Source organism: Lontra canadensis, unplaced genomic scaffold (assembly GCF_010015895.1).
Source record: "Lontra canadensis isolate GAN:19392208 unplaced genomic scaffold, GSC_riverotter_1.0 scaffold1, whole genome shotgun sequence".
Lineage (NCBI taxonomy): Eukaryota > Metazoa > Chordata > Mammalia > Carnivora > Mustelidae > Lontra > Lontra canadensis.
The window spans coordinates 55,455,605-55,480,558 of NW_022630995.1; the positions used below are offsets into that span (position 1 = coordinate 55,455,605).

Consider the following 24,954-nt stretch of genomic DNA (forward strand, 5'->3'; position numbering starts at 1 on the left):
TCTTTCTTTCCCTCTCTCAAATAAATAAATAAAATCTTTAAAAAAAAAAAAAACCCTACCAACTTCTATTGTCCTTTTTGACGTGAGCGCAGATCATAAGTATGTATTACCATAGTTTTGTACTCGTTCCCCACTTTACTTATCTGTAAAAGTTCTAAGGGGGAGAGTTCCTGTATTACCATGTTCCCATTTAGGAATCTATATCTAGCAGGTCAACTTTGAACTAAGAATTAGGCAATCTGTTCTTGGCTTGGTTTGGTTGTTAAATTGTTCTTAGACTCTGTGCTTGCTTAGACCACTTGCCTAATTCCTTTGGCTCTGTTGTGACTCCACTACTAAATGGTTCAGTATCTGAGTACCTAAATTGACTCTAGTACCCGTGAAGACTTAACAGTAGAAGAATTGGTGTAAAATAAGCATGGTACCTACCAGTGAGGATAAAACAATACCTATATGTAGGTGTTGGAATATGCATAGGGATAGGTGTTGCTTGTGAAACAAAAGAGCTTAAAGTAAGGTTGTGGGTGAACAGTATTGTGCCTGATTTCATCAGTGCTTTGGGGCCTGTGCTTTTCCTTTTGTTTAAATGGTGACTCTCCACTTCTAGAGCTTACACTTGTTATCCATCTCTTTTGCTGCTTTTCTCTTTCTTTACCCATTTTAGACGTCTTGCTTTACCTCTATGAGGGAATGAGCAGAGGCAAGAGGAAAGCCTAAACCCCAAAAAGCCAACTGAGCTCCTTTTTATAGTTCCCACAAAAGACTTCGAGCGGGACAAAGGTTTTAACTGTTCATATTGTCTATACCCTATTTTTTGTGTAATTGAAGTTTTAAGTTCTTACTACAATTAATTTATTTTATTAGAATACTTTTTCATTTAATTGGTCCTTATCCTCCATAGAATATGTTACATGGTTAGCCCTGTGGCCCCAAACTTATCGTATGGATGATTAAAGGCTGCTATTCTGAAATTATACTCTAGTCAATTAATTTCTCACTTAGAATGGGAAGTAACAACTGTAAAACTGACGGTGAAGTTACTTGGAGTAATCACAACCCTGATATAGGTAAGGTAAAACTACCTTCTCTTTGTCACACTATTGCTCTGCTCTTAAAACTCTCACTTGCTTTATTTAACTAGTACATGTAAATTAAACAAGTGGTGAAGTTATTCATTTTGGTCTTTGACCGGGCAGTATTCTGGCTTTTTAAAATGTTTAACTTCATCCTAGTTTACCCTCCAAAATTCATCCCTGGCTGCTCTTTTGCGGCCCAGTTTGAAGAATGCTTGGGTGAAACAGGTCTTTGGAAAGACTATAGCATTGACTGTCAGATTATTGACATTCTGATCCCATTTTTAGTCCTTAACCCTGTAACCTTGCGACCTTTGAGAGTTGCTACTCCTTGTGTCCCTGTTTTCCATCTATAAATGTATAAATTCATGAATATTCTACCTACCTACATGAGACTATTTAGAAGCATTTTGAGGGTGTTAAAACCTTGAGTGGTACCTTTACCATTATTTGACTTAGGAAGATAGAATCACTATTGTATTGATTTCTAATTTGCCTTGTACAGAGATGTACCTCTATGTTTGTGTAACAAACTTTCATGTAATATTTTTACATAACGTTAGTAAAGTTTATTACCATTTTACATTATTTAAGACTGGAGAGTTACATGTTTTATAATATTTTCCCAACAGTTAACCAGTATTACTTTCCAATTTTTTAATGATCAGTGCTATCTTAAGAAAGATATATTTAGACATATTACTTAACATTTAAACATATTTATGGTTACTCATTACTTTTAATTAATACTTTTATATCCTGGCTTCTTATTTCTAAACCAAGCTATCCCAGAAGATAGTTAAACATAATCTCCTTTTAGGGATGAGAAGGAAGCAATTTATACTGTACTTTTCTCAATTTAAGATACCGGAACACAGAGCATTTCTGCAGTAAAAGATGTATATTGATTAAAAATACTCTGGAGGAACTGATTTGGATGTGTGATTGGTATTATTTTCCTTATGTGAAATATTCACAAGTGGCAAAACTTAGTTCTTCTAATGTAGAAGCACTTGTTTGTGTTATAAATATTTTTAAAAAACATGCTGACATTTCTTCTTGGTAAGAACTAGATAAATGAGCTAAAATTGGTTGACATCTGAAAAGTTAAGTCAGTGTTTGGAAAATAAACATTTGGATTATTTTATTTGGAAAATAGTCTGCTTTTAATATATAAGGACAGATGTTTGGCATAACAATTGAGAGCCACTTTTACGAAGAAGGAATAAAATGCCACCACAGTATGGAAGAAGTTGAAGTGGACTTAGCAGAATGCTTGAGGGGTGGCATCCACAGGTGAAAGAACAATATATCCTTCTTAGGTAATTAGCCAGGCAGCTATACCCAAATATCACAGGACAAGTAAGTTCAGACAAACCTGTAGAATGTTAGAGAACAATGTCTAAAACAACAAGAACAAAAACAGTGAACCACAGCTATACTTCGGAACAGAAGATTAAGTAGCATCCTACAAAGTGTATCTATGGCTAGGGAAGGTGGGAGCAGCCGACAGAGCAGCAAGGCTAACTTACTAGCTCAGGCTGCAGGACAATGTAAGCCCTTTCACCTTCAGTCTGAGTCAAAGGGCTCTTTCTGGTCTGCTGAAGTCAGATTAGGGCTAGGTTATCTCCTCTTGTGTGATTGTTGGGTAGATGCATACTCATTATGGCGTAGGGGAGAAAGCACTCTGGACTTGGAGGTCAGAGATCCAGATTCTGTTCCCAATTTGCATCTTGACCTTTCAGTGACTTTGGACAAGTGTCTTAACCTCCGCGATCCTCAGTTTCTTCATTTGTAAAACATGAACGCCATTATCTGCTTTCTTTAGCTTTCAGAATTGTTGTGAGAATTTTATGACGTACTATGTGCGAGAACTTTTTAAGTTGCCTCTTGGAATAAAGTGGATGTATCCTAATCTTTAAGCAGGGCCAGTTTTACAGGAGTGGGGGAGAAGGTAAGATAAAGTTCCGAAATACTTTGTCCCTGAACCTTGGTTCTTTTGTTAATATTGCTTTAATGTATCTTTAAAAAAACCCATTCCCTAGCCCATCTCAGTATGGTGTTAATTGTATGCAGGCACTTCTCTCAGATTCAGGCTTCACTGGGGGCTGGACATTGTGAAGATCAGGATTTGTGGTGCCTGCTTTCAAACAGCTGGTACGGGAGCCAACCAGTTAACAATGTTAACTTCATAGAAGTAAACCCAGGGTGCTATATGTGAAACACAGAGAAAGAGGAGGGTGGGGGGTGGTGGTGATCCTAGTTTTCTAGAAAGTACATAGTGACCTGTTTACAAAAGCAGTTGAGACAATGATAGGCAAAATAATCTAGTGCCATGTGCACCCCAGTGTTTATAGCAGCCGTGTCCACAATAGCCAAAGTATGGAAGGAGCCCAGATGTCCACTGACAGATGAATAGATAAAGGTGTGTGCGTGTATGTGTGTGTGAGAGAGAGAGAATGTGAGAGAGAGAGAGAGATGGAATATTGCTCAGCCACCAAAAAGAGCAAAATCTTGCCATTTGCCATGATGTGGATGAAACTGGAGGGTATTATGCTAATTGAAATAAATCAGAGATAGACAAATACCATATGATTTCACTCATATGTGGAACTTAAGAAACAAAACAGGTGAACACAGGGGAAGGGAAGGAAAAATAAAATAAGATAAAAACAGAGAGAGGCAAACCATAAGAGACTCTTAACTCTAGGAAACAAACAGGGTTGCTGGAGGGGAGGTGGGTGGGAGGATGGGGTAATTGGGTGATGGGCAGTAAGGAGGACAAGTGATGTAATGAGCACTGGGTTTTATATGCAACTGATGAATCACTAAATTCTGGCCCTGAGACTAATAATACAATATATGTTAACTAACTTGAATTTAATTGAAAAAATAATCCAGTGCCAGATCCAGTGCTTTGAGGATAGACTGCTTGATTTTGAATCATGGCTCTACTGCTTTCTTCCTGTGTGACCTTGGCAACCTCCTTAACCTCTCTGTCCCTTGGTTTTTTCATCTGCAAAGTAGACCTAACAGTAGAATATGCCTCATAGTTATGAGGGCTGTGCACAAAAAGCATGTCTTTTATCATTTTGATTTTTTAAGTGCATACTTTTAAATTTTCCACTGTGGAATTTAAATGGATGTTTATAACTAAAATTCTTGCATTTCTAGAAATAGAATCCTCACATACCACGTTCTATATTTCTATTATAGTTAAGAAACTTTTGTAGGTTTGTATTATATGACTTATTTACAGAAAATTAGTTAATAGGTTGGATAGTTTGTTGATTATACTTATTTGTCACATTACTGTTTATTTATGAAAACAGAATTGCAGAAGCAGCATCAGTAAACACTAGGGAACCCTCAAAGTAGAATTAATACCTCAGATCCTCTGAAATTACTAGTAAGGAGTCAAGACCTTGTGTCCTGCTTTGCAGTTGTCTTGTGCTTTCATACAAATCCTCTCCCTTGGCCATCCTGCGTGGACCCTGGGCAGCTTTTTAAAACTGCTCCAAGCCTCCGTTTTCTCTCCCATGAGACTGAGATCTATGACTTGAGCAGGACTCACATGTGATAGAGAGGATGCCAGAACCCCATTCTTCTGATTACTAATCCCTGCTTTTCTGATGGATCATAACAAAACTGTTATTATGGTAAAACTCAGTCAACTGCGTCATCAGGGAAGATACCACTGTGAAGGATAATTTCTAAGTAAACAGGGTATAGCTGTCTCAATCTTTTGATTTAATTTGCTGCCTTAAATTTAAAATTCTATAAAAACCTGTTTCTGTATTTCCTTAACACAGTTGACATACTAGCAGGCTGCCCAGCTTCCCTCCCTGCCCTTACTGTGGATAACGCCAGCATCCTTGTCCCATACCCCAGGGCACTCACTGGATATGCCTGTCAGCATGGCACCCCCCCACCCTGTGCTTTTAGTGTGGACATTCGGATATCTGTTGCGTGACCCTTTACAGTCACTTAGACATACACATAGCCTAGAGGCTCCTTATCTTCAGGGGGAGCTCTGTCCATTGAGGCGCCATAGTCTGTCACTCTTTTGCTACTCACTCCCAGTCTCAGTCACAGGCTGTTTTCTCAAGAATCTGATGTTCTCTCTGCTTTTGCCACTTCTGATTTCTGATCCTGTTTTTGTTCTCTCTGCTGCTCTCCTCTCTGTGACTTTTTCCTCCTTCTCTGATCCATATAGTCTTTTAGCAAGCGTTTGTTGAACACGTATGACGTGCTGTACCCTGAGGATGCAAAGTAAAGGACAAAACCAGGCCCAAAAAAGTGTGGTGGGTAGAAGTGCCAGAATAGGTAGACACTATGCCAACCGAGTGGGGAGAGTCTGCATTCTGTCCCGAAGACCTTGGGATAGCTTCACAGAGCAGGCACCTGTGTGTGGTCTCCTAAGGGAAACTGGAAGGAAATTTTGGGGCCAATGAACCATTCACCCAACTGTCCTGTTTGCAAGAAATGTAAAGTAGTGTAACTAGAGAATTGTGACCTAAAGAGTCAGCAGAGGCAGGTGTGAGGCATGGCTGAAAACATAGCCAGGGGCCAAGTTGTAAGGGATCTGGTGTCACCACCAGGAATGTGTAGGGCCTGGCCTGCAGGTGACAGAGAGCATTGAAGGGGACCCGCAGCTGGTCTGTGAGCATGTTGGTTCTGGCTGCCTGGCAGGGTTAGGACTGAGGGAGGAAAGACTGGAAAAAAGGGCATGAGTCAGGAAGCTTAAGTGGGAACTAGAGGGGGATGAGAAGGACCAAACTAGGGTGACATACAGAGAGGGGGTAAGTGAATAAATGTCGCAGACAAGTCAGTGGGGCTTCGTGAGAGGAGGAGGGTAGCCCCAAGCTTCTAACATAGAGCTGTGTCACTGGTGGAGCACAAGCTAAAGTCAGGGCTGCAGAGGGTAGATTGTGGGTGAATATCCTGAGCTCCGTTTGCTAATTCAAGGTAGGGGTAGGGGGCCAGGTGGAGTTGCCCAGGAGGCAGTTGGAAATATGGGTCCAGGTTCCCAGGATCAGATATGGTAACTTCACGGTTCAGATGATGGCTTTAACCTTAGACAGTCCAAGGAGAATAGGAAAAAGAGAAGAGGACACACCAGCAAATAACAGCTTTCAGGGATGGCGTTTCACCGTAACTGGTGCTTTGTTAGGACACAGTGACTGGAACATCAAACCGGCAAACACTTACAGGTCCAGTGGAGGTGGAGGAGCTGCCAAAGACATCCAGGTCTGAAAAGTCGGACAGTTAGAGGAGCGCCTGTGATGGAGGGTGGAACAGGAATCATGGTGAAGTGACCTTTGGGGCTCGCTGGTGTCGGTGAGAAGTAGTGTAAGTCAGTCAGTGAAAAGTAGTGTGAGCATGTAAGTAAGAAAAGTTTTACATGAAAGGATTGATATTTATGATATATATATATATTGATATATATATCAGCTAATCAGAACTTCCTTTGCTTTCTGGGGTACCTATGTGGCTCAGTTAAGCTTCTGCCTTTGACTCTGGTCATGATCCCAGGGTCCTGGGATAGAGCCCCATACTGGGCTCCCTGCTCAGCGGGGAGTCTGCTTCTCCCTTTGCCTTTGTGCTCACGCACTCATGCTCTGGCTCATGTAAATAAACAAAATATTACACACACACACACACACACACACACACACACACACCCTTTGCTTTCTAATTAGAAGACTAAACTGAGTAAGAGTGTGTGTGTATATATATATACATTTTTTTTGAAAGCTTAACTAGGTCTTTTTATTTTCTAAATTCATAATGCCTGATAATAATTGAAATTAATATAAAATACAATGTCCGTGTTCTGTGCACATACTTGCAAAGTGTTCTGGTGAAATTTTATAAACATATATTTTTTTCCCCAGGGGTACAGGTCTGTGAATCGCCAGGTTTACACACTTCACTGCACTCACCACAGCACATACCCTCCCCAATGTCCATAATAACCCCACCCCCCCAACCCCCCTCCCCCCAGCAACCCTCAGTTTGTTTTGTGAGATTAAGAGTCACTTATGGTTTATCTCCCTCCCAATCCCATCTTGCTTCATTTACTCTTCTCCTATCCCCTTAACCCCCATGTTGCATCTCCTCTCCCTCATATCAGGGAGATCATATGATAGTTGTCTTTCTCCGATTGACTTATTTCGCTAAGCATGATACCCTCTAGTTCCATCCACGTCGTCACAAATGGCAAGATTTCATTTCTTTTGATGGCTGCATAGTATTCCATTGTGTATATATACCACATCTTCTTTATCCATTCGTCTGTTGATGGACATCTAGGTTCTTTCCATAGTTTGGCTATTGTAGACATTGCTGCTATAAACATTCGGGTGCACGTGCCCCTTCGGATCACTAAAAAGTTTTATTTATTTGCAAAAGAGAGAACACAAGCAGGGACATGGGCAGAGGGGGAGGAAGAGGGACAAGTGGACTCCACGCTGAGCAGGGAGTTCTGTGTGGAGCTCCATCCCAGGATCCCGAGATCATGACCTGACCCGACGTCAGACACTTAACCAACTGAGCCACCCAGGTGCCCCAGGAGTATGATTTTTGTCTTTCATTGGTTTGGCTCTTCTTGTTTACAGCTCAGAAGGCTTTCTTTTTCTCCCCTTCATACAGCAGATCATGTTCTGGATCTAACCAGCCTATAATATATTAGAAATTTCCCAGTCAAAAATTGTACTCTGTATGGATTTGGTGATACTGTGGGCTTCTAATCGGAATATCTATTAATATGTAAACAATACAGTTTACCTCTGGTGTCCATGGCTTCAACTATAAATGCACCGAGAGCATGATGCTTTCAGTGCATTTGATAATTTGGCCTGCCCAGCATGAGGCTGGAGTGGGTGGAAGTCTGGTTTTCTCTCCGTCTGTTTTAATCCCTAGATAACTCTCATGGTATCACTAACTCTCCAGAGAGATGACAAATCTGGAATTTAAAGAAATGTATGCACGCATGTGTGTATTTTTTTGTGTAATATAACCTCTCTACATGAGTAGACCATTTGGCCTGATGCTCAGAGAACTAGCCATCTGTTCAGTGCTGGAGGAAGTAAGCTGTTTTAGGCCCACCGGGAGGTAGTAAGTCTCCTTCCAGGTCTCCCTGAGGGCTTTTCAAGGGTGTTTCTGACACTAGACTCTTCCCCATACCTGCAGACTTTAAATCCTGGCGCTCACATAAGATGCCCTCCATGAGTCAGTACTCATAAATGAAGTCCACTTTCCCTCTTGGTCATTTTTTGGAGGGAACACCAACACTGTATTTAGTAAAAGGACTACAAGGGCCAGCTCAGAGCAGAGGACAAATTGAGACCTTTGGTATCCTGACTTCTGGAAGAGGGCTTGACCTCTTGGGGAGTAAAAATAGGAAGGTAATGGGAATCAGGGGTCCAGAAAAGTCAGTTAGGTGATGGGCTCTCAGGGAAGTGTGACATTTTGGAAGGGGTTGGAACTTTAGCTTCTTATCCCTAAGACTCCAGTTATAGCCAAGGGGAAAGTACTCAACCTCCTTTGGCCTTATTTTCATTTGAGACAAGATGATTCTGGGTGAATTTGTTTTGGAGGAACAGAGAAAAGAGGGGGACAAATCCAAGGAAAGGAAAGTCTTTCAGATCTTGTTGAGGTTCTACTTTGTATGATTTAGTATGATGATTATCCTGTTGGTAAGCCTTCACCTAGGGAACTGTCATTATTTAGATACTTATGCAGGATCTCTGAGGCTGAAGAAAGACGTTTATCAGTATAGTTCACCCAGGTTGGTTTTTGGACCTGAGCCATGCCTGTTTAGGTGACTTGTCTCTCTTTTAGCATATGTAGAATCATATATATAGGTACAGACATATACATTTATCCATTTTATATATACCTGATCTTTATTCCCTCTTATATCTACCAGTCCAGGTCCTATATCACCTATAAGACTCAGGACTGGGCTCTTGCACAGTTTTGTAACTATTCTGGCTCAAGGTAATCATTCCTTTTATATCCCTGTGTCATTTTCCCTTTATACCACACAGAGTAGCAATTTTGTCAATAACATTTGCTGATCATTTGTATGTAGCTGTTTAGTTCTCGGCACAGAATTATAGATTGCTTTGTTTTATTCTCTTTTTGTTTTATATATGTGTTATCTACAGCCCCAGCTAGCATGTAAGTTTCTTGATAAATATTGTTCTTTTTGTTTTGTGTCATTTTCTTTTCCTGTAGAGCTTTCATTGTTGAGGTTCCTCAGTGCTGAACTAACCAGAGGGTACTTCCTTGAACATAATGAGGCCAAGTATACAGAAAGAAGAGAAAGAGTATACACTTGTATGCGAATACCAAGAGAATTGGAAAAGGTACTATTTTTTTTCCTATTACCAGACATTATTTTGAAAGTTATGTTAACATATTAATTATATGAAAATAAATTGTCAATAGCTTGAGTTGAGTTTTTAAAATATTGGAAATAGGGGCACCTGGGTGGCTCATGGGTTAAAGCCTCTGCCTTCGGCTGTGGTCATGATTTCAGGGTCCTGGGATTGAGCCCTGCATCGGGCTCTCTGCTCAGCAGGGAGCCTGCTTCTTCTCTCTGCCTGCCTCTCGGCCCACTTGTGATCTCTGTCTCTGTTAAATAAATAAAATCTTTTTAAAAAATTCAAAAAAAAATAAAATATTGGAAATAATATGATCATATGTAATTAAATATATTGGGAGTAGGAATTCCTATCCAGGAAGAGGCTTTAAAACTTGTATTTTTAGTGTAAGTAAGATCCAGTGTTTCTTAACTTTGCTGTGTGTTAAACTTACCATATTTCCACTTGTGTGCCAGCCAGGTCAGTTTTTCCAAGGAATTAATCTCTACCTACTCCTTTAGTTCTCATCAGTTTTATTGTACTAGGAGCAGTATATTTTCCATTCAGCATGACAGATTATTTAATTTCAGCCCTTTTTAAGGTTTCAATTTCTCAGAAAGCCCTCCTATTTAAAAACACAAATGACAGTCTCTTCAAAGAAAAAGACGATTCACTGCATCTTTGCCACAGAAAACCTCACATCCTAGGGTCGGCATAGCCACAGCAGCACTGGATCCAAGCACACTATTCCCATGGTTGTGTCTCAGTCTGGCAGGACCAGTCAGATAGGGCAGGAAGGCCACTCTTTTCCCTCTGCATTGCTGCAGTTGGTACATCTGAGCAATTCCAGGATTTCTCACTAGAAAGGAAGAAATATTATTAAGAAATAATTCAGCTTTGGCTGTATCAGAACACGGTTTTGTACTTTTATAGTAACATAAAACTTTTAATAGTTTGATCAGTTCCTTAAAATCTTACTTTCTGTTGGAGTGGCTGTCAGAGGAGTTTTGCTGGTTAGCTCAGTCAGAGTGTTCTATAACAAGAGGAGCGGGAGACAGTGAGGAGTGAGGACCCAGTGGGTCGGGCTCATGGTCTTTTACTTCCAACAGTCCATCTGTGTGGTAGAGGGGAGGGAGGCAGCTATAGAGTGACAGTTTGAGAAGTGTTGCTTCACGTGGGTTCTTGACGTCAGGTCACCTGCTGCAGTTTTAGGGCATTCTGTGTTAGAGTAGGGAGGGATGAGAGCAAACACGGACTGGAGAGAGAGCAGTCATGGCCGTGAGACAACGGTTGCCTGTGGTCGAGATCATTACCAGTGCTTAGTTATGACTGTGTGGCTGCTTCTCTAGGGAGGCTCTGGTGAAGAGTCCAGTGAAGAGTCATGACCTAGTGGGTGAGATAGAGGAGTGTGGGAGTGCTGTCAGCACCACTGCTCCCCCAGTGTAGCAGCACCTTGATTTTCTATGTTGGAATTTATTTGAGAATTTGGCCAAGGATGGGGGGTAATGTTTCTTTTGCTTGCCAGTAATAATAATAGTTATTAATTCTTATGTCTTTCTTAAACACATTACCTTATTTTCTGAGCTCACTTTTTCTTTCCGGTGATAAGCCAAGGTAGAGAAGTGTGAGAAGGAATTGGAGGGAGGTTGGCTGGGGCCTGTATCTTTGTACAGGACAGTGCCAGCCACAGTCAGCTTTTACCCGCCTGGTCTCTTTGAGAGAAGGTTTTTCTCGCACCTGTCTGAAGAGTTGTGGATTCCCATTTTCCTCTGGAGAGTGCACAGAGATTTGCCTTCAGTGTCCAAACTACGGACACACCCAGGGGATTTCTTCAAAGCAAGAGGTGTGTGTCTGGCCCCTTTTATTACCCCTCATGTGGCAGAAATGATGAGCAGCAGCCACAGCCCTCATGATGGTGAGCTCGTCAGAGGCCGGGTCAATACACACATCTTTCTCTTGTCTGTACCGACCACACTGACATGCCAAGCAGTTCCTTAGTAGATTTCTCACAGAAACTTGTGAGCATTTCAAGTTTGTTATTGTGAGTGTTCTCTTCTGGGGAAAATGCCTGCAAGTCTTGATAAGACGTCAGTATAAACCAAACTATTTTTCAAACCATGCTGTATTGGGTGCCTGGGTGGCTCAGTGGGTTAAAGCCTCTACCTTTGGCTCGGGTCATGATCCCAGGGTCCTAGGATCGAGCTCCGCATTGGGCTCTCTGCTCAGTGGGGACCCTGCTTCCCTCTCTCTCTTTGTCTGCCTCTCTGCCTACTTGTGATCGCTGTCTGTCAAATAAATAAATAAAATCTGTAAAAAAAAAAAACAGAGCACCTGGGTGGCTCAGTGGGTTAAGCCTCTGCCTTCAGCCCAGGTCATGATCTCAGGGCCCTGGGATCAAGCCCCACATCGGGCTCTCTGCTCAGCAGGGAGCCTGCTTCTGCCTCCCTCTCTCTCTGCCTGCCTCTCTGCCTACTTGTGATCTCTGTCTGTGTCAAATAAATAAATAAAATCTTAAAAAAAAAAATGGTGTATTAAGGGAACACTGATGGAACGAGTAACCAACGAGGTAGATTGCTGTCAATTAGGAATTTTTTTTTTTCAAAGAAAAAAATGGAAAATTATCAGAGTGCATTGCTTGTACGAGAGGAAGTATTTAGTCATAAAACTTTGGTTTTATTTGTGTGTATTTAAGAGGTATAACATCAGAAAAGTTGAATTAACAGTGCTCATGCATAATTGTAATAATTTTCTAATCCTGTTTCCTATTACAGAGGTTTTGCTTTGGGCCTATTTAGGGAAATTTAATTTATTCTCTTAGAACAACACTTCAGAAGCTTTATTGCTTAAAATGTACAGAAAGGTGTCGCATTTTTCAGTTTAGAGCGATTTCTTCTTACTATCTCAGAGTAAGTGAAATGTAGTGGAAAGCAGAGTTCGATTTCAGTTTAATTACAGGTGTAAATATCTCCTAACAGGGTGAGTTCCCCCTGGTGTCTCCCAGACCTTTATGTGATGAGTAGGGTTTCACCAGGCTTTTATTACAAGAGTTGGGGAGCTATATAGATGGTCATGTCAGTAAATTTGCTGTCTGATTGATAATACCTAATATATTAATACCTTTCCCTGATGTAGAATATAGCGTACTTCTAATGTATAACACTGTATTCTTTTTTTTTGTTGTTTTTTGGTAAATGCTATGATATTTTAATGTAACCTTTTCAGGAGGAGAAACTTGATGATTAAAGAGCACTTTGCTTCTACAAAGGATGCACATGCTATAAAACACATAATTAGTGTTTATACTTTCAGGTCAAGAGAGTGGTCAACTGAGTATCTTTTACTGAACCTGTTTACTAATGTAAAAAAAATTCCAGAATTTTTGTGTAATTTTCTTAGTGGAAAAACACATACTTCTCATTCAAAACAGGTAAATTGCTTATATATTCAAAATAGTATTTCCAGTACTAGTAGTGCCAGAGGAAATACCATTATTTAGAGGAAATACTATTATTTGGAGAAAATAATAGTATTTCCTCTGCCACTTTTTTCATATTTGAACTTCTCATTCTGATGTGAAGGGATAAAATTTTGGAGTGTTTTGTTGACCTTGGGGAGCATGTCTTTTTTTCTGTCACAAATCTCTTTCCGCCTGCACCCACACCCTCCTTGGGTTCTCTTCCTGGATCTGTTACTCACTGTGTGTGATCTGTGTGGGGGCTATATTGTTTTCTTTGTACAGTGGAGGATTCTGAACTACACTTTCTCTACAGTCTAAACGGAGACACAGGATAGTGCAGTGGTCAAGGACATGAACTCTAAAGCCATTCTGCCCAGATTTGCACCTCCACTCCACCATTTATTAGCTGCAAGGCCTTGAGCCGTTCACTTCTTTCCATTTGCCTCAGTTTTTTCATCTGTATGTTAATTATGGGGTAAGCCCTTTATAAATGTTTTAAAATATTTTATAGTCATCACCTCAGCAACTTGGGGAGTGCCCTGCTCTAGGAGAACAAGAGAAATTTGGAAAGGTTTCTTGTCTCCAGGTTGCATTCCAGAGGATGTCTCCTCATAGAAGGGGTAGCTGTCATCTGAAACCTCCCTGTACAGCAAGGGGTGACCAGGAGAGGTCTGGTTCCCATGGCTCCCCTATGTCCCACTTTGATCTAATGTTAGACTTTTAATTTTCCTGCTTCACTTGCTGCTAAATTTGACTTTTCTAACCCAGCAATGGATGTGCTTTTCTGACTCTCTGCCTTCTTGGGTTGTTGACCACAGGCATTTTGGGGGAGAACTCTTGTCTTCCCTCTGTCTTTGTAACCATGCTGTCTTAGAGTAAACTGTGTGTCTTTCATGAAGGATTCGCTGATGGTCAAAAGAGATAGCACACCCTATCACCCTGACATTTTCTGTCAGGCCCTCTAGAGACTGATCTCAGCAGGCACATGACTTGGAACATATGATTAGGTCAGACAACAGCAGTTTAGAAACTTTGTGAACTCAGGACAGGATCACCAGTTTCTTAGAAAATTCCTGTAAGTGCTCACTGGCCCCTAGCCTAATTTGACTTGTCCATTTACATCCAAGCTATTTAAATATTTATTTACATCACAGGCATTTTAAATGAGTTAGCATTCCATTTCCCTCCAAGCCTCATGCGATACCTATTCTTGTTGAGGCCCCATTTTCTCCATCTGCCCCGACATGGCAGTCATGTTGGTGTTTGTGCTGCATTTTGACCCGATGGGAACAATTTATCCTGCACCCCATGGGAACAATACCCTTATTAAGAGCTAATTTTGTCATCTGTGTGAATCCCAGACTGCAGGAAATAGTAAGGAAATGCTTGCCAAAGTAGTCTTTAAAATTCCCTAATACACTCAAACACCAATTTGGAGAGCTACAGGTCACTTACTCACTTATTTTTTATTTTTCTCAGTCGGTTTTGAGTACCGTCTGTACTCCAGGCACTTCGGCAGTGTGCAAGTGCAGAGCTTACCTCCAGAATTGCAAAGGTAATGCATTGCAAGGTAACGAGTAAAGGAGGTTGATTTTGCACCCGCATTTTTAGGGCTTGGGGGTGTGCTAGGAAGATCCAGAGATGGGTGGGAAACTGTTAGGGACAGGAAAGGACAGGTACACTGGGAGGAGAGGCTGAGTCCAGGTAACTGAGTGGTCAGACTAAGCAGTGCAAACTAGATTTGGGAGGATTTCTTAGGAATGCTTTTACCTGCATCTGTGACAGACTACCTAACAGTGGCTTAAACAGGTTTGAAAAGTTTTTTGACAAGTCTAGAGAAAGGAGATCACTTTTGTTCCAGCTGATTAATGAAGCCAGTCTGGACTCAGTGTCCTTATGTTTCCATTTCGCCATCGTTGGTAAATTGGCTTTCAGTCCTCTTGCTTGTTGCCTTTTAATAGAAAGATGACAGCTGCGACCTCAGGCGATGCCACTGCATTATCACCCAAAAGAAGAGGAGACAGTGCCACCACTTGAGTGTCCCTTTTATAAAGAATTAGAAGCTTTCCCAGATGTGCTCCTGCACACTTCCTTTTGTGTGTGTCTTATTGGCCAGAGTGAATTCCACAGGCATCCCCAGCTGCCTAGGAGACTAAGGACAGTGGATGTGATACTTCTCCAATAAAGAAAGTGACAGATTGAGAATGGTGATTGGGTTAGTCACCCCTCACAGCTCTGCTTCTGAAAAATTCAAATAGCGATGATCAACATAGATTAGCAATAAGAGAAGCAAAAAAGGCTCAAGATCTTTCCATGTGCCTAATCTTTCTTTGGATTAAAATAAATTTATTTATTTTACCTCTTAAGGAAAAAGTGTGCTAGATACATGTCAGGGGTAGGTTGTGATTATTAGGAAGACTTTTATAAAAATTCCTTCCTTTCCATTACTTCCATATGTTTATGTAACTGCTTGTCATAAAAGGTAGAACTAAAACAAAAATATATTTTTGACTTCTCCTTACCTTGTAATTTTCTGCTTTTTGGCATTTTTTTTTAATTTTGTTATTACCATAGTTATTTCATACATATTTTTTTCAAAAATGGAACTCAACCTCTTAGTCTTCAGTGGAACTGCTTTGTTGTCTTAAGAATCTAATAAATTTTGGGATGCCTGGGTGGTTCAGTTGGTTGGGCGTCTGCCTTCAGCTCAGATTATGATCCCAGGGTCCTGGGATCGAGTCCCACATCAGGCTCCCTCTGACAAATAAAATGAATAAAATCTTAAAAAGAAAATCTAGTAAATTTTCCTAAGCTTTAAATTTGTTGGGTGTAAGTATTGCTGTGGGTATAGAATGTTGTTATTTTTTCCACATAGACTATTGCTGTTACTGAAATGGACAAAGTTTACCATGATACAGGAAATTGGGGGTCAAGATTCAGTAATGTTAACTTTTCTTCTCAGCTCTGCAGGTGATAGGCTAGTGGCCCGATCAAGGCATTGAACTTCCCTGGGCTTTGACTTTCTTTGTCAGCGACTATGTGGTTGGACTGGGACATCTTGAGAGAGTTGATAGTCCATGACTCTGAATGAGTTTGCATGTGAGGAGCAGAGGAAACAGGAGCAAATGGAAAGCTTTACAGAAAGGGAAATTGTACTTACCTGGGGAGGAACTTAGAGTTGCTTTCATGAGGGTTCATGGTGGGGGTAGAGGAGGTAGTATTTGGAAAAAATAATTCACAAGTCATTTTCAAAACAATGAACTTACTCAAAATATCACAGAAAGCCTTTTCATTGTTTCTCAGTGTGAGTGTGTGTTAACAAAATATAGTCACAGCCATCATTTCACCTTTATTTCAGGAAAAACAGTCCTGGGATTTCATGGTGAAACTGTATTGAGAACTTACCCAGACGCACGTGTATGGCAGCAATTTCTTGGGCACCCTGCTCAGTTGCTAATTTCAAGGAAGTGAGTTTGGGGAATCATTCCCCTCAGTTCTTCTTATGATGCAACTCTTGTCTGTGATAATCCCTGACTCAGAAGTCCTACCACAAGCCTGCTCAGAAGCCAGAAAATCATGGGGATCTGCATTTCTCAGAATCTAGCATCTGGGCAGCCAAGGCTGATATTCCTCCGGTTCTGAGGCTTGTTGCCTCCCTGCTTGGAGTCAGAGGCCTGACTCTGCAACAGTCTTAGCCTTTCTTAACTCTCTTGGAGGACAGGGCCCGTTTAACAATGGCACCAGCAGCCCCCTCCAGAAGTGGGGCTTGGAGGTGATGGGGGAGCAGCCCGGCATCCAGGGCCTCATGGCCTGGGACCCCACTACCTGTTGGACATATAGGACCCATGCGACAGTTCTAGGACAACCAGCCGAAGACTTCAAGCTCTACCCCTTTCACTGATGTAGTTAAAACATAGCTTGTGAAGTTGGCACCATGGGCCTTTGTTTATTTTTTTGAATCAGTAACTTACTTCTCTTGTGTTAGCTTTGGAAAGAGTTTTAAATCTCTTTTCTTCTGTCTTTCTGTTGTGCTGTAGCAGACCATTGTGATCTCTCACTCAGACCATTATCCTTCTTCTCTGTCATCGCTGCTTACTCAGCCTGCTGTAGTGTGCTCATCACTCCCCAAAAAAAGAGGTTTGAGCTGAGAAGGGGTGTGGTGGTGTGATCCTGGCCGGCTGCAGCTGCCACACCTCTGTTCCTCAGCATGACTCTCAGATGTGCCTTAGGTCCTCAGGGCACGCGCAGCCCACTGCAGCGCTGTTTGCTTTTTGCAGATGTCAAGTTAATGGTCCCTGCCTCAAGGTTTGATGGGAGTAGTCAAGAAATTAATTTTGGGCAAGTGCTTACAGTATAACGGCATTTGACATGACTGTAAAAGAAGCAAGAAAATCCAAGGACCTTTCCATGTATATAGTCTTTCTACAAATTAAAATCTTTAATTTATTTCTTTATTTGCCTCCTAAGAAATCTATTCCTTATGTTAAAATACATGTCAGGTGTAGATTGTGATTATTATGAAGGCTTTCATCCACATTACTTTGTTTTCTGTGGTTACATACTTCTACGCAATGTTGCTTGTTATAAAGGTCCCTGGGTCCCGGTAATCATTGTTCGCCTCTTCCTGGAGTGCAGACTTCCTGCGGGTATGAATTTTTGTAATCAGGTGAATAAAACTTATTATAGGGGTGACCTTGAAGCAGTAATTGCTTTCAAAGTCAGTCATTTGTAAACTTTAAATTTATAAAGTATTCTCCTAAGAATGATAATCCTTTCTTCTAATAATGGATCTCTGCATGTGGGTTTGTTAAGAACTCCTGGAACATGGGATAAAGGTATATGTTCCTTAGTAATTACTGAAGATGGTTTCTGTCCCTCTTCTATATAATGATCACTTTCTGGCCACACAATCTCCCGCTCATGCTGCACCTGGGCATGCTCTTCTCTTTGTTTGAATTTCTGTTCCTTCTTACTGCCTGCCAAAATCTAGTGCCCCTCTTATCTCCTCTGTGGGAGATCCTTGCTAATAACTCTGTTCCTCCTCTCCTGGGTGCACGGTCCCTAGTTCCACCCCTATTCCTGCCCACCCTGCCCAGACTTCATTTCTTCTCCAGTGTCTCTGGAGCACATCATTCACCAGCACTTACTACACAGTCTATGTCCAGCTCACTAGATTATAAATTCTTGGGGGAAGATGTCCTTCCTAATGACCTTTAATCCCCAGTGTAGAATTGAGCCAGATGTGGTCTCTGGCTTTCAGGAGACCTGAGCTTTGTAAATTATGAGACCAGATTTAAAAAGGGAAACACTGCTTCCTGCTTTGCTCCAGGTCAGCCAGCCCCCACCAGTGGGTGCTGTGTGGTAGTCACGGTGGAGGAGATGGTATTCAGAATTGCCAGGAGATGGTTTGTGTAATTCATAGAGGCATATTCCACAATTGTGCTATTTTAATTTTAGCCATAAAATTTTGTTTCTTTTGAGATCTCAAAAGGAAGACAGGGTATTTTGTTTAAAAGGGACAGATTTTTAAAAGGTTAAGAAACCCTGCTCCATTCTCCAGGGAGAGAGGTTGGTGTTTTTATTTATTTCTTTTGAGGTGAGTCACTTTCAAATGATGAAGAGTCATAATAGTAGGTCCAAAATGAATGTGGGAAGAGTTGTTGTGGAAATGTTCACTAGCCTGTGATGTTTTGTGGACCAATGTAATAGAATCAGTGCCATTTTATAGTTTTCTTAACATTGAAGTTCAGATGTTTAAACCTATATTAAATCTTTTTTTTTTCTTTTCTTTCTTTCTTTTTTTTTAATATGTATAAGGGGCACCTGGGTGGCTCAGTGGGTTAAGCCTCTGCCTTCAGCTCAGGTCATGATCTCAGGATCCTGGGAACGAGCCCCACATTGGGCTCTCTGCTCAGCGGGGAGCCTGCTTCCCCCTCCCTCTCTGTCTGCCTCTCTGCCTACTTGTGATCTCTCACTCTGTCAAATAAATAAATAAAATCTTAAAAAAATATATATGTATAAGGCCAAATCCAGTAGCAGGGTTGAGGCTGGAAGGATGAGTAACAGGTGTCATAATAGAAAGAGTGCTTCCATTTTCAGAGTTGTGTCTTCTGCAGGCTGAAGTCTGGCCCTGCCTCTGCTGCTCACAAACCAGGCAGGTTCTTGAATCTCACTGCAGAGCAGGGGTGAGAGGGTGCTTCTCACCTCTCACAGTGGGGGGAGGATGGACTGAGACCGTGGGCACAGTGCCCAGGTGCACTGCGCAGTACCTGTACAACTTGCGAAGTCCTTCCGGATGAGAGCTCCTGCAAGACAGAAAGGCCAGCTGACATTTCTGTCCTTTCGGTGTTTCTAATTACAGATTTTTTTATTCTAAAGAGTCACAAGAGCTGTCTTATTAATTAAGCAGATTATTTTGAAATAATTATTTGCCCATGTAAATTTTAAGAAATCCCTACTCTGAGAATGAATTTTAAGAGAAGTATTCTCAAATTGAATATCTGTAATTTGTGTCTCAGTGTTTTTCGTTCATTTTTGTACAAAGAGCTTCCTAGTGTGCTCTTACTCTGAAATTTTCTGCAAAGCTCCCTGTAGCCATTTTGAACTGTCTTCACTGCCCGTGTGGCTGCCCCTGAAGGGAACTGAGTTCCAACCAGTTTGCTTCTCCAAGGACCTGTTTTTTCAGACAGTGAGTTACCACCCTACGTTGGGTTGAGAATTTAGTGAGACCGGCATTGTTTTATAAGGGGGAAGTAGAAAATAATCAACCTGTACTCCACAGACTAAAAATTAATCTTACTTTGGTGAAATCTTTCTTTTGGGTTTTTGCCTGTATATAAATGTTTTGAGTTTTTTTGAAAGCATAGAGTGTTTTTCTCATGGTGGATCCTGGTTAGAGCTTGAGTCTTCCTAATTGGGTAGTTTGCTTCTTTACAAGACTTTGACTTTTTTTTTTTCTTTTTCTAAGACTCTGGTTTTCTTAAAATAGTGGTCATACATTTTACTCAGCTATCATAGTCGGCCACATGAGAGCTGCACAATATTTAAGAGAAAAAGAGGAACAACTCAAAGAATGAGTGTTAGCCTTAGGAAGGTTTCCCACAGAAGGGTGTACAGCATTGTGTCTTCTTCCACCCTGCAAAAATGCACAGAGTAGAAGAGCAAAAGCCATAAATTCCAGTGTTTGATTTTTCTTGAAATATTTTCATCATGCTTTGTCATGCAAAGTAACTGAAGGTGTGAAAGTACATATTATGCTCATAATATACACCCAAAGCTTTTAGATCTTAGTAACTTATTTTCAAAGTTAGCAATAAATCTAAATATGTGAAATTTATTTACCTTTTATAAGTTTGATTCATTAAATGTCTGTTTGCATTTTTTTGACACTAGGCAAATTAGCAAGCGTTAGCACAAAGATAATTGTGTTAACCCCCATGCCTGGTAAAAGTAGGGTTAAGATCTCTTTGCTCTGGGGAAACTGCTTTAGAGAGAGAGTGCAGGGCCTGGGGTCAGGCAGACTCTGGCTTGAATGCCAGTTCCTTTACTCTGACTCCCAGCCTTGGGCAGGCAGGCGTTCAGCTTCAGAGCTGTGGTTTTCTCAGGTGCCAAGTAGGCATGGTAATAACTACCTCAAAGAGCTGTCAGGAGGGTTAAGTAGCAGGCTTTTCCTCCGTGTTGGGAAGATGGAGCACAGAAGCCACTGCTGTCGGGCCCCTCCAAACTTGGGCGGTTTAGGTGTCACATGGGGTTCACATGAATTAACTGAGAGATGCCCATGCCGTGTTCTGCAGGGTGCCCAGCTCATCCTGCACCTGGTATGGTATCTTTACCTCCTTTAAGAATGAATGTTTTTATGGTTCCATCTTGTTCACTTTATTAGGAGATTTTCTCACTCTCATCTGTAATGGATTTGCAGGATCCTGTGCCTTAGGAGAAAGGACACCATCTGAGCAGCAGGCACTCAGTCAAGTCCACGAGCCCACGTTTCCAAACCCTGAAAGATATTTCTGTTGCTTTTCTTGTGCGTTGTGTGTTCTCACTACACGAGTGCTTTCTCTATACCCAGCTGCAGTGTCCACAGACCATAGCCACTTGCTTTCCCTCCGGTTTTATGTGGCAGTCTATTACACTGATGGCTCCAGGCCACCCACGGTCAGCATCCCATGTGAGATTATTGCTTGCCCACTTAGTTTGCTGGGCTACTTTAAAGTGTGAAGAGAAAGGCCCGGTAGACTTCTGTTACTGTTGTGCACCATGAACAATGCAAATACGAATTCTAAGCCAAAGAAAGGTAGCTCTACTGTTCTTCTTTAAGAGAGAGATTTAGTCTTCATAATTTCGTTCCTCCTCTGTGCTCTTGCTCTGCTGCTTCCTCTGGAAGCCTCTTCCCTCTTCTGCCCAGTCTGCCCTCTCCATGTGGCAGTCGCCCTCATCTTCTCAGATGTCTTTATGGGTCTCCTCTGGTGCTTTTTCTAGATTTCCCCATTTTGGTTTGGCCATTCTTTCTCTAGGGCTCCCCTCTTCTTGAAAACTTAGTTCTGTCATAGCAGCAGTCTCTGTGTGGGTGGCTCTGTGCTAAAATGTGAATGAGCTTGGTGAGTGCGGAAACCCCATCCTGGTGTCCTGCCTGGCTTTTTGCCTGCTGGGCTGAGCATGTTACTTGGCCCATATTAGCAGCTTTATAGATGTTGGGTGAATGAGTAATGTGCTCATCCCTAGTGGAAGGTCAGGAGAAAGACAAAACCACTTACTCTCCTTCCCAGTATGCGATCTCTTGTTGCATACACTCTGAGATACCTTCTGGGATGTGCAGGGTTCTAGTAGTTTCTGCCTTTGTAGCGCAGCCAGCAGTCCACCAGGAAACAGGGAAAGGCTTCTTGGTGACAGGGGAGTAACAAATATGGGCCACCAGCTTTCTGTGGACCATGCTGTCTTTTACAACACTCCTTTGTATGTAGAACAAGGAATCAGATACAGGACCTTAGCTATGCTGGTGACAGACAGGTTGCCTGACTGGCCAGCAGCCTTGGAGGAAAGACTGGAAAGTGGTTTGTAGCATATGACTTGGTACTTTTGTTGGTGTTTGTAGTGAATCCAAATTGTTTTTTTAAAAAAGCTGTTAGGTTCTCTATATTCTGATTGAGAAATCTGGCCCATACATGTATATACTCTTTTGAGACATTCTTGCAAAAAGTTAATAAAATGTGTCCTTTCTTTTAAAGGTTTGCTAGGGCTGCTGTCACAAAGTGCTGCAGACCAGGCAGCTTAAACCACAGAAAATTTTCTCACAGTTCTGGAGGCTGGGAATCGAGATCATGATGCCAAGAGGGTTGATTTCTTTCGAGGCCTCTTTCCTTGAGCTTATTATAGATGGTGTCTTCTCTCTGTGTCTTTGTATCATCTTTCCTTTGTCCCTGTCTGTGTCCAGATTTCCTCATCTAATAAGGACACCAGTCACATTCTGTTAGGACTCACTCTAACGACTTCATTTTAATTTAATTACCTCTTTCAAGAACCTTTATCCAAACATGGTCACATTCTGAGGTACTGGTGGTTAGGACTTCAACATAGGAATTTTGGGTGGACACAGTTCTGCCCATAACGTTGTGGATTTTAACTACTTAATAAATTTGTGTAGGACACTGCATTGCCTGAGGTTACATGGAGTGTTTTGTGGGAGGGCACATAGAACATACCATGTTTGTGTATCAGACATAGAGAAAGTCATTGATCCTGCAGTAGCCGAGTGTGGTAGCCTGGGTGTGGCAACTTCCCCAAGCCCTCAAAAGACTCCACCCTCCTGTGAAATACAGTCCTGCATTTAATGGGACAAAGGTATAATGTAACAGGAAAATAGGAAGGACGGGACAAGTGCCCAAAAAAGGGGAAAAGGTACAGAGGCTAGCAGCTATTCCTCCAATTAATAATGCCTTCTGAGTACAGCAAATTTGAATGTACATAAAATTATGTTAAGATTAGTAATCATTTTATACATTTGTGGCATAAAGACACTGTTTTAAGCATCTTTCTCAGTCTTTCCTGTCCATGAAGCACTCTGATACATAGAGACAGCAAAGTCCTTGAGAGTCAAGTTAGAGTTAAAGGTTCTAGCTGAAAGATTTTCTACAGTATCTTTACAGTTTGAGGAAGCCCATATGAGGTGTTTCAGAGCTGTGGTTGAGGGCAGATTATCTCTTGAGTAATTGACTTTTCTGGGTGGTAAACCAAAGGCTCTGGGAGAAGAACTACAGACTTGCACTCTGAAGAGGACTTTTCATTAGATGTGGCACATGTGGCCACGTGCAGTTACTAACTTGTTATTCACATCGCTAAGTTACAAGGAACGAATCCCCGACATTGTTGAGAAATTCCTCTTTTGAAACCTTCATCAGCAGTTATTTAGAGAATATTTATTTTACGTTTTGTTTTTTTGTTTTCTTCTCTCCTTTTAAAATCCAGCTCATGGTTTTTGGAATCTTTCTGTGCCTGGATGCATTTCTGTATGTGTTCACCCTGCTTCCTTTAAGAGTTTTCCTGGCACTGTTCAGGCTCTTCACTCTGCCTTGCTATGGCTTAAGGTAAGTTTGAGACTGAGCTATTTCAAATGTTTCAATTGTTTTTGCTACTCGTAAAAGTGGTATTTTACTACTTGTAGTTGTTAAAGTAAATAGTCACTTGGATAGATTTTGCAGAATAGGGATAATTTATACAGTTTCATTCATACTTTCGCCTTAATGCATGAACTAATGCTGTTTATCTTTTTAATGAACATTATATAATGTGCCTATATAACATTTGTACTTTTTCCATGCATACTTTTTTTCCAAATGGTTTTGAACTAGAACTTTGCTTTGGCCAGTACGGTAACATTAATAATGCAGGCGGCCACATAGGAGAGTGGGAAGGCATGGGGACTAAGAGCCAAGGACCCGGTAGCTACTATGCTACTGTGCTGCTCGCCCAGTATATTTGTGTTCGTGAAGTCCCTTGACCTCCGAGGCATGGTCTTGGGTTCTGGGCTGGGAGTTATCAGAATCTCCTAAGGAGCTCTTACTTCAGGGGCTTCTCTTCCTCTCATTTAAGAATCACTGTCTTAGTGGCCTCGGGAGCCTTAGTTAATGATTCCCGATGAGGCTCCCTCCGATTTGTGAACGCAGAACACTCTCGAAGACCATTGGCCTGGTGGGAAGGCTCAGACAGCCCAGCCTCACATTGATTAGCTGGTGAGGTGTGGGCAGCTGCTTAACTTCTCTATTCTCTAAGCCTGTTTCCACATCACAGTAAAAAGGGGATGTTGAGAGCCTAGCCTACTCTACCACAAAGATGAGAGGTGTAAAAAGAATACCCAGCATGGTGCCTGTTCACAGTAGACCAGAACAAATAGTAGTTTCCTTCCTTTTCTCTCAAAACTAGGAACAGGAAGATGAAAATGTTAAGCTGACATGAATCTTAATGCTTTATTGGTCTTGAGGTTAGAAGTTTGGGTTTTACAGTTTTCTTTTTTTGTACAGACATGTCAACATGTCTCCACTCTGTGGAGTCATTCTCTAGTATATTATTTTACAGTTCTTAGGGTAGTTGCCCAAATGACATTTCTCACATGGATCACTTTTCTAGATACATTTCATTCTGAAAAAGTTTTAAAATGCTGAAATGGACAATAATAAGTAACTTCATTTAACTATAAAGTAGGTGATTATTTTTTGGTATATAAAAATATAATTAATGTAATTATCAATGACTTAACCATGGAAACTGAGGTAAAACATTGATGGTCAATATACAAAATTATGTGTTGAGTTTTTAAAATGACTAAAGTCTTGGAAAATTCTCTTTTAAGTGGTAAGTGGGCATATACTTAATACTTACTAAGCAGTGAATAATACATACAGTCTCTTTAGAAGTAAACCTTAAACAGTTTCAACAGGGAAGATACCCTTGCAATATAAATTGGAAGAATTTATGGTCGTGATGATCATATTATGAAAAGAGAAAAATTCTTTGCCAGATTACATGGAGTAAAACAATGGTCATCAACCATGATCACATC

General features: G+C 41.2%; 1 protein-coding gene across 3 annotated transcripts in view; it reads left to right on the plus strand.

Annotated features, from left to right (window-relative positions):
• TAPT1 (transmembrane anterior posterior transformation 1) overlaps positions 1–24,954 on the plus strand; it is a 57,040-nt gene that overhangs the window by 3,438 nt on the left and 28,648 nt on the right. The window contains exons 1-3 of one of the 3 annotated variants that reach the window (XM_032854614.1): positions 9,368–9,448; positions 16,261–16,369; positions 23,364–23,482. In XM_032854614.1, coding sequence (XP_032710505.1) covers positions 16,322–16,369; positions 23,364–23,482 — 167 coding nt within the window. In that variant the 5' untranslated portion in view covers positions 9,368–9,448; positions 16,261–16,321. Of the gene's footprint in view, positions 1–9,317; positions 9,449–16,260; positions 16,370–23,363; positions 23,483–24,954 lie in introns of those variants that run through there. The other 2 variants (XM_032854602.1, XM_032854608.1) reach the window with 2 other exon arrangements.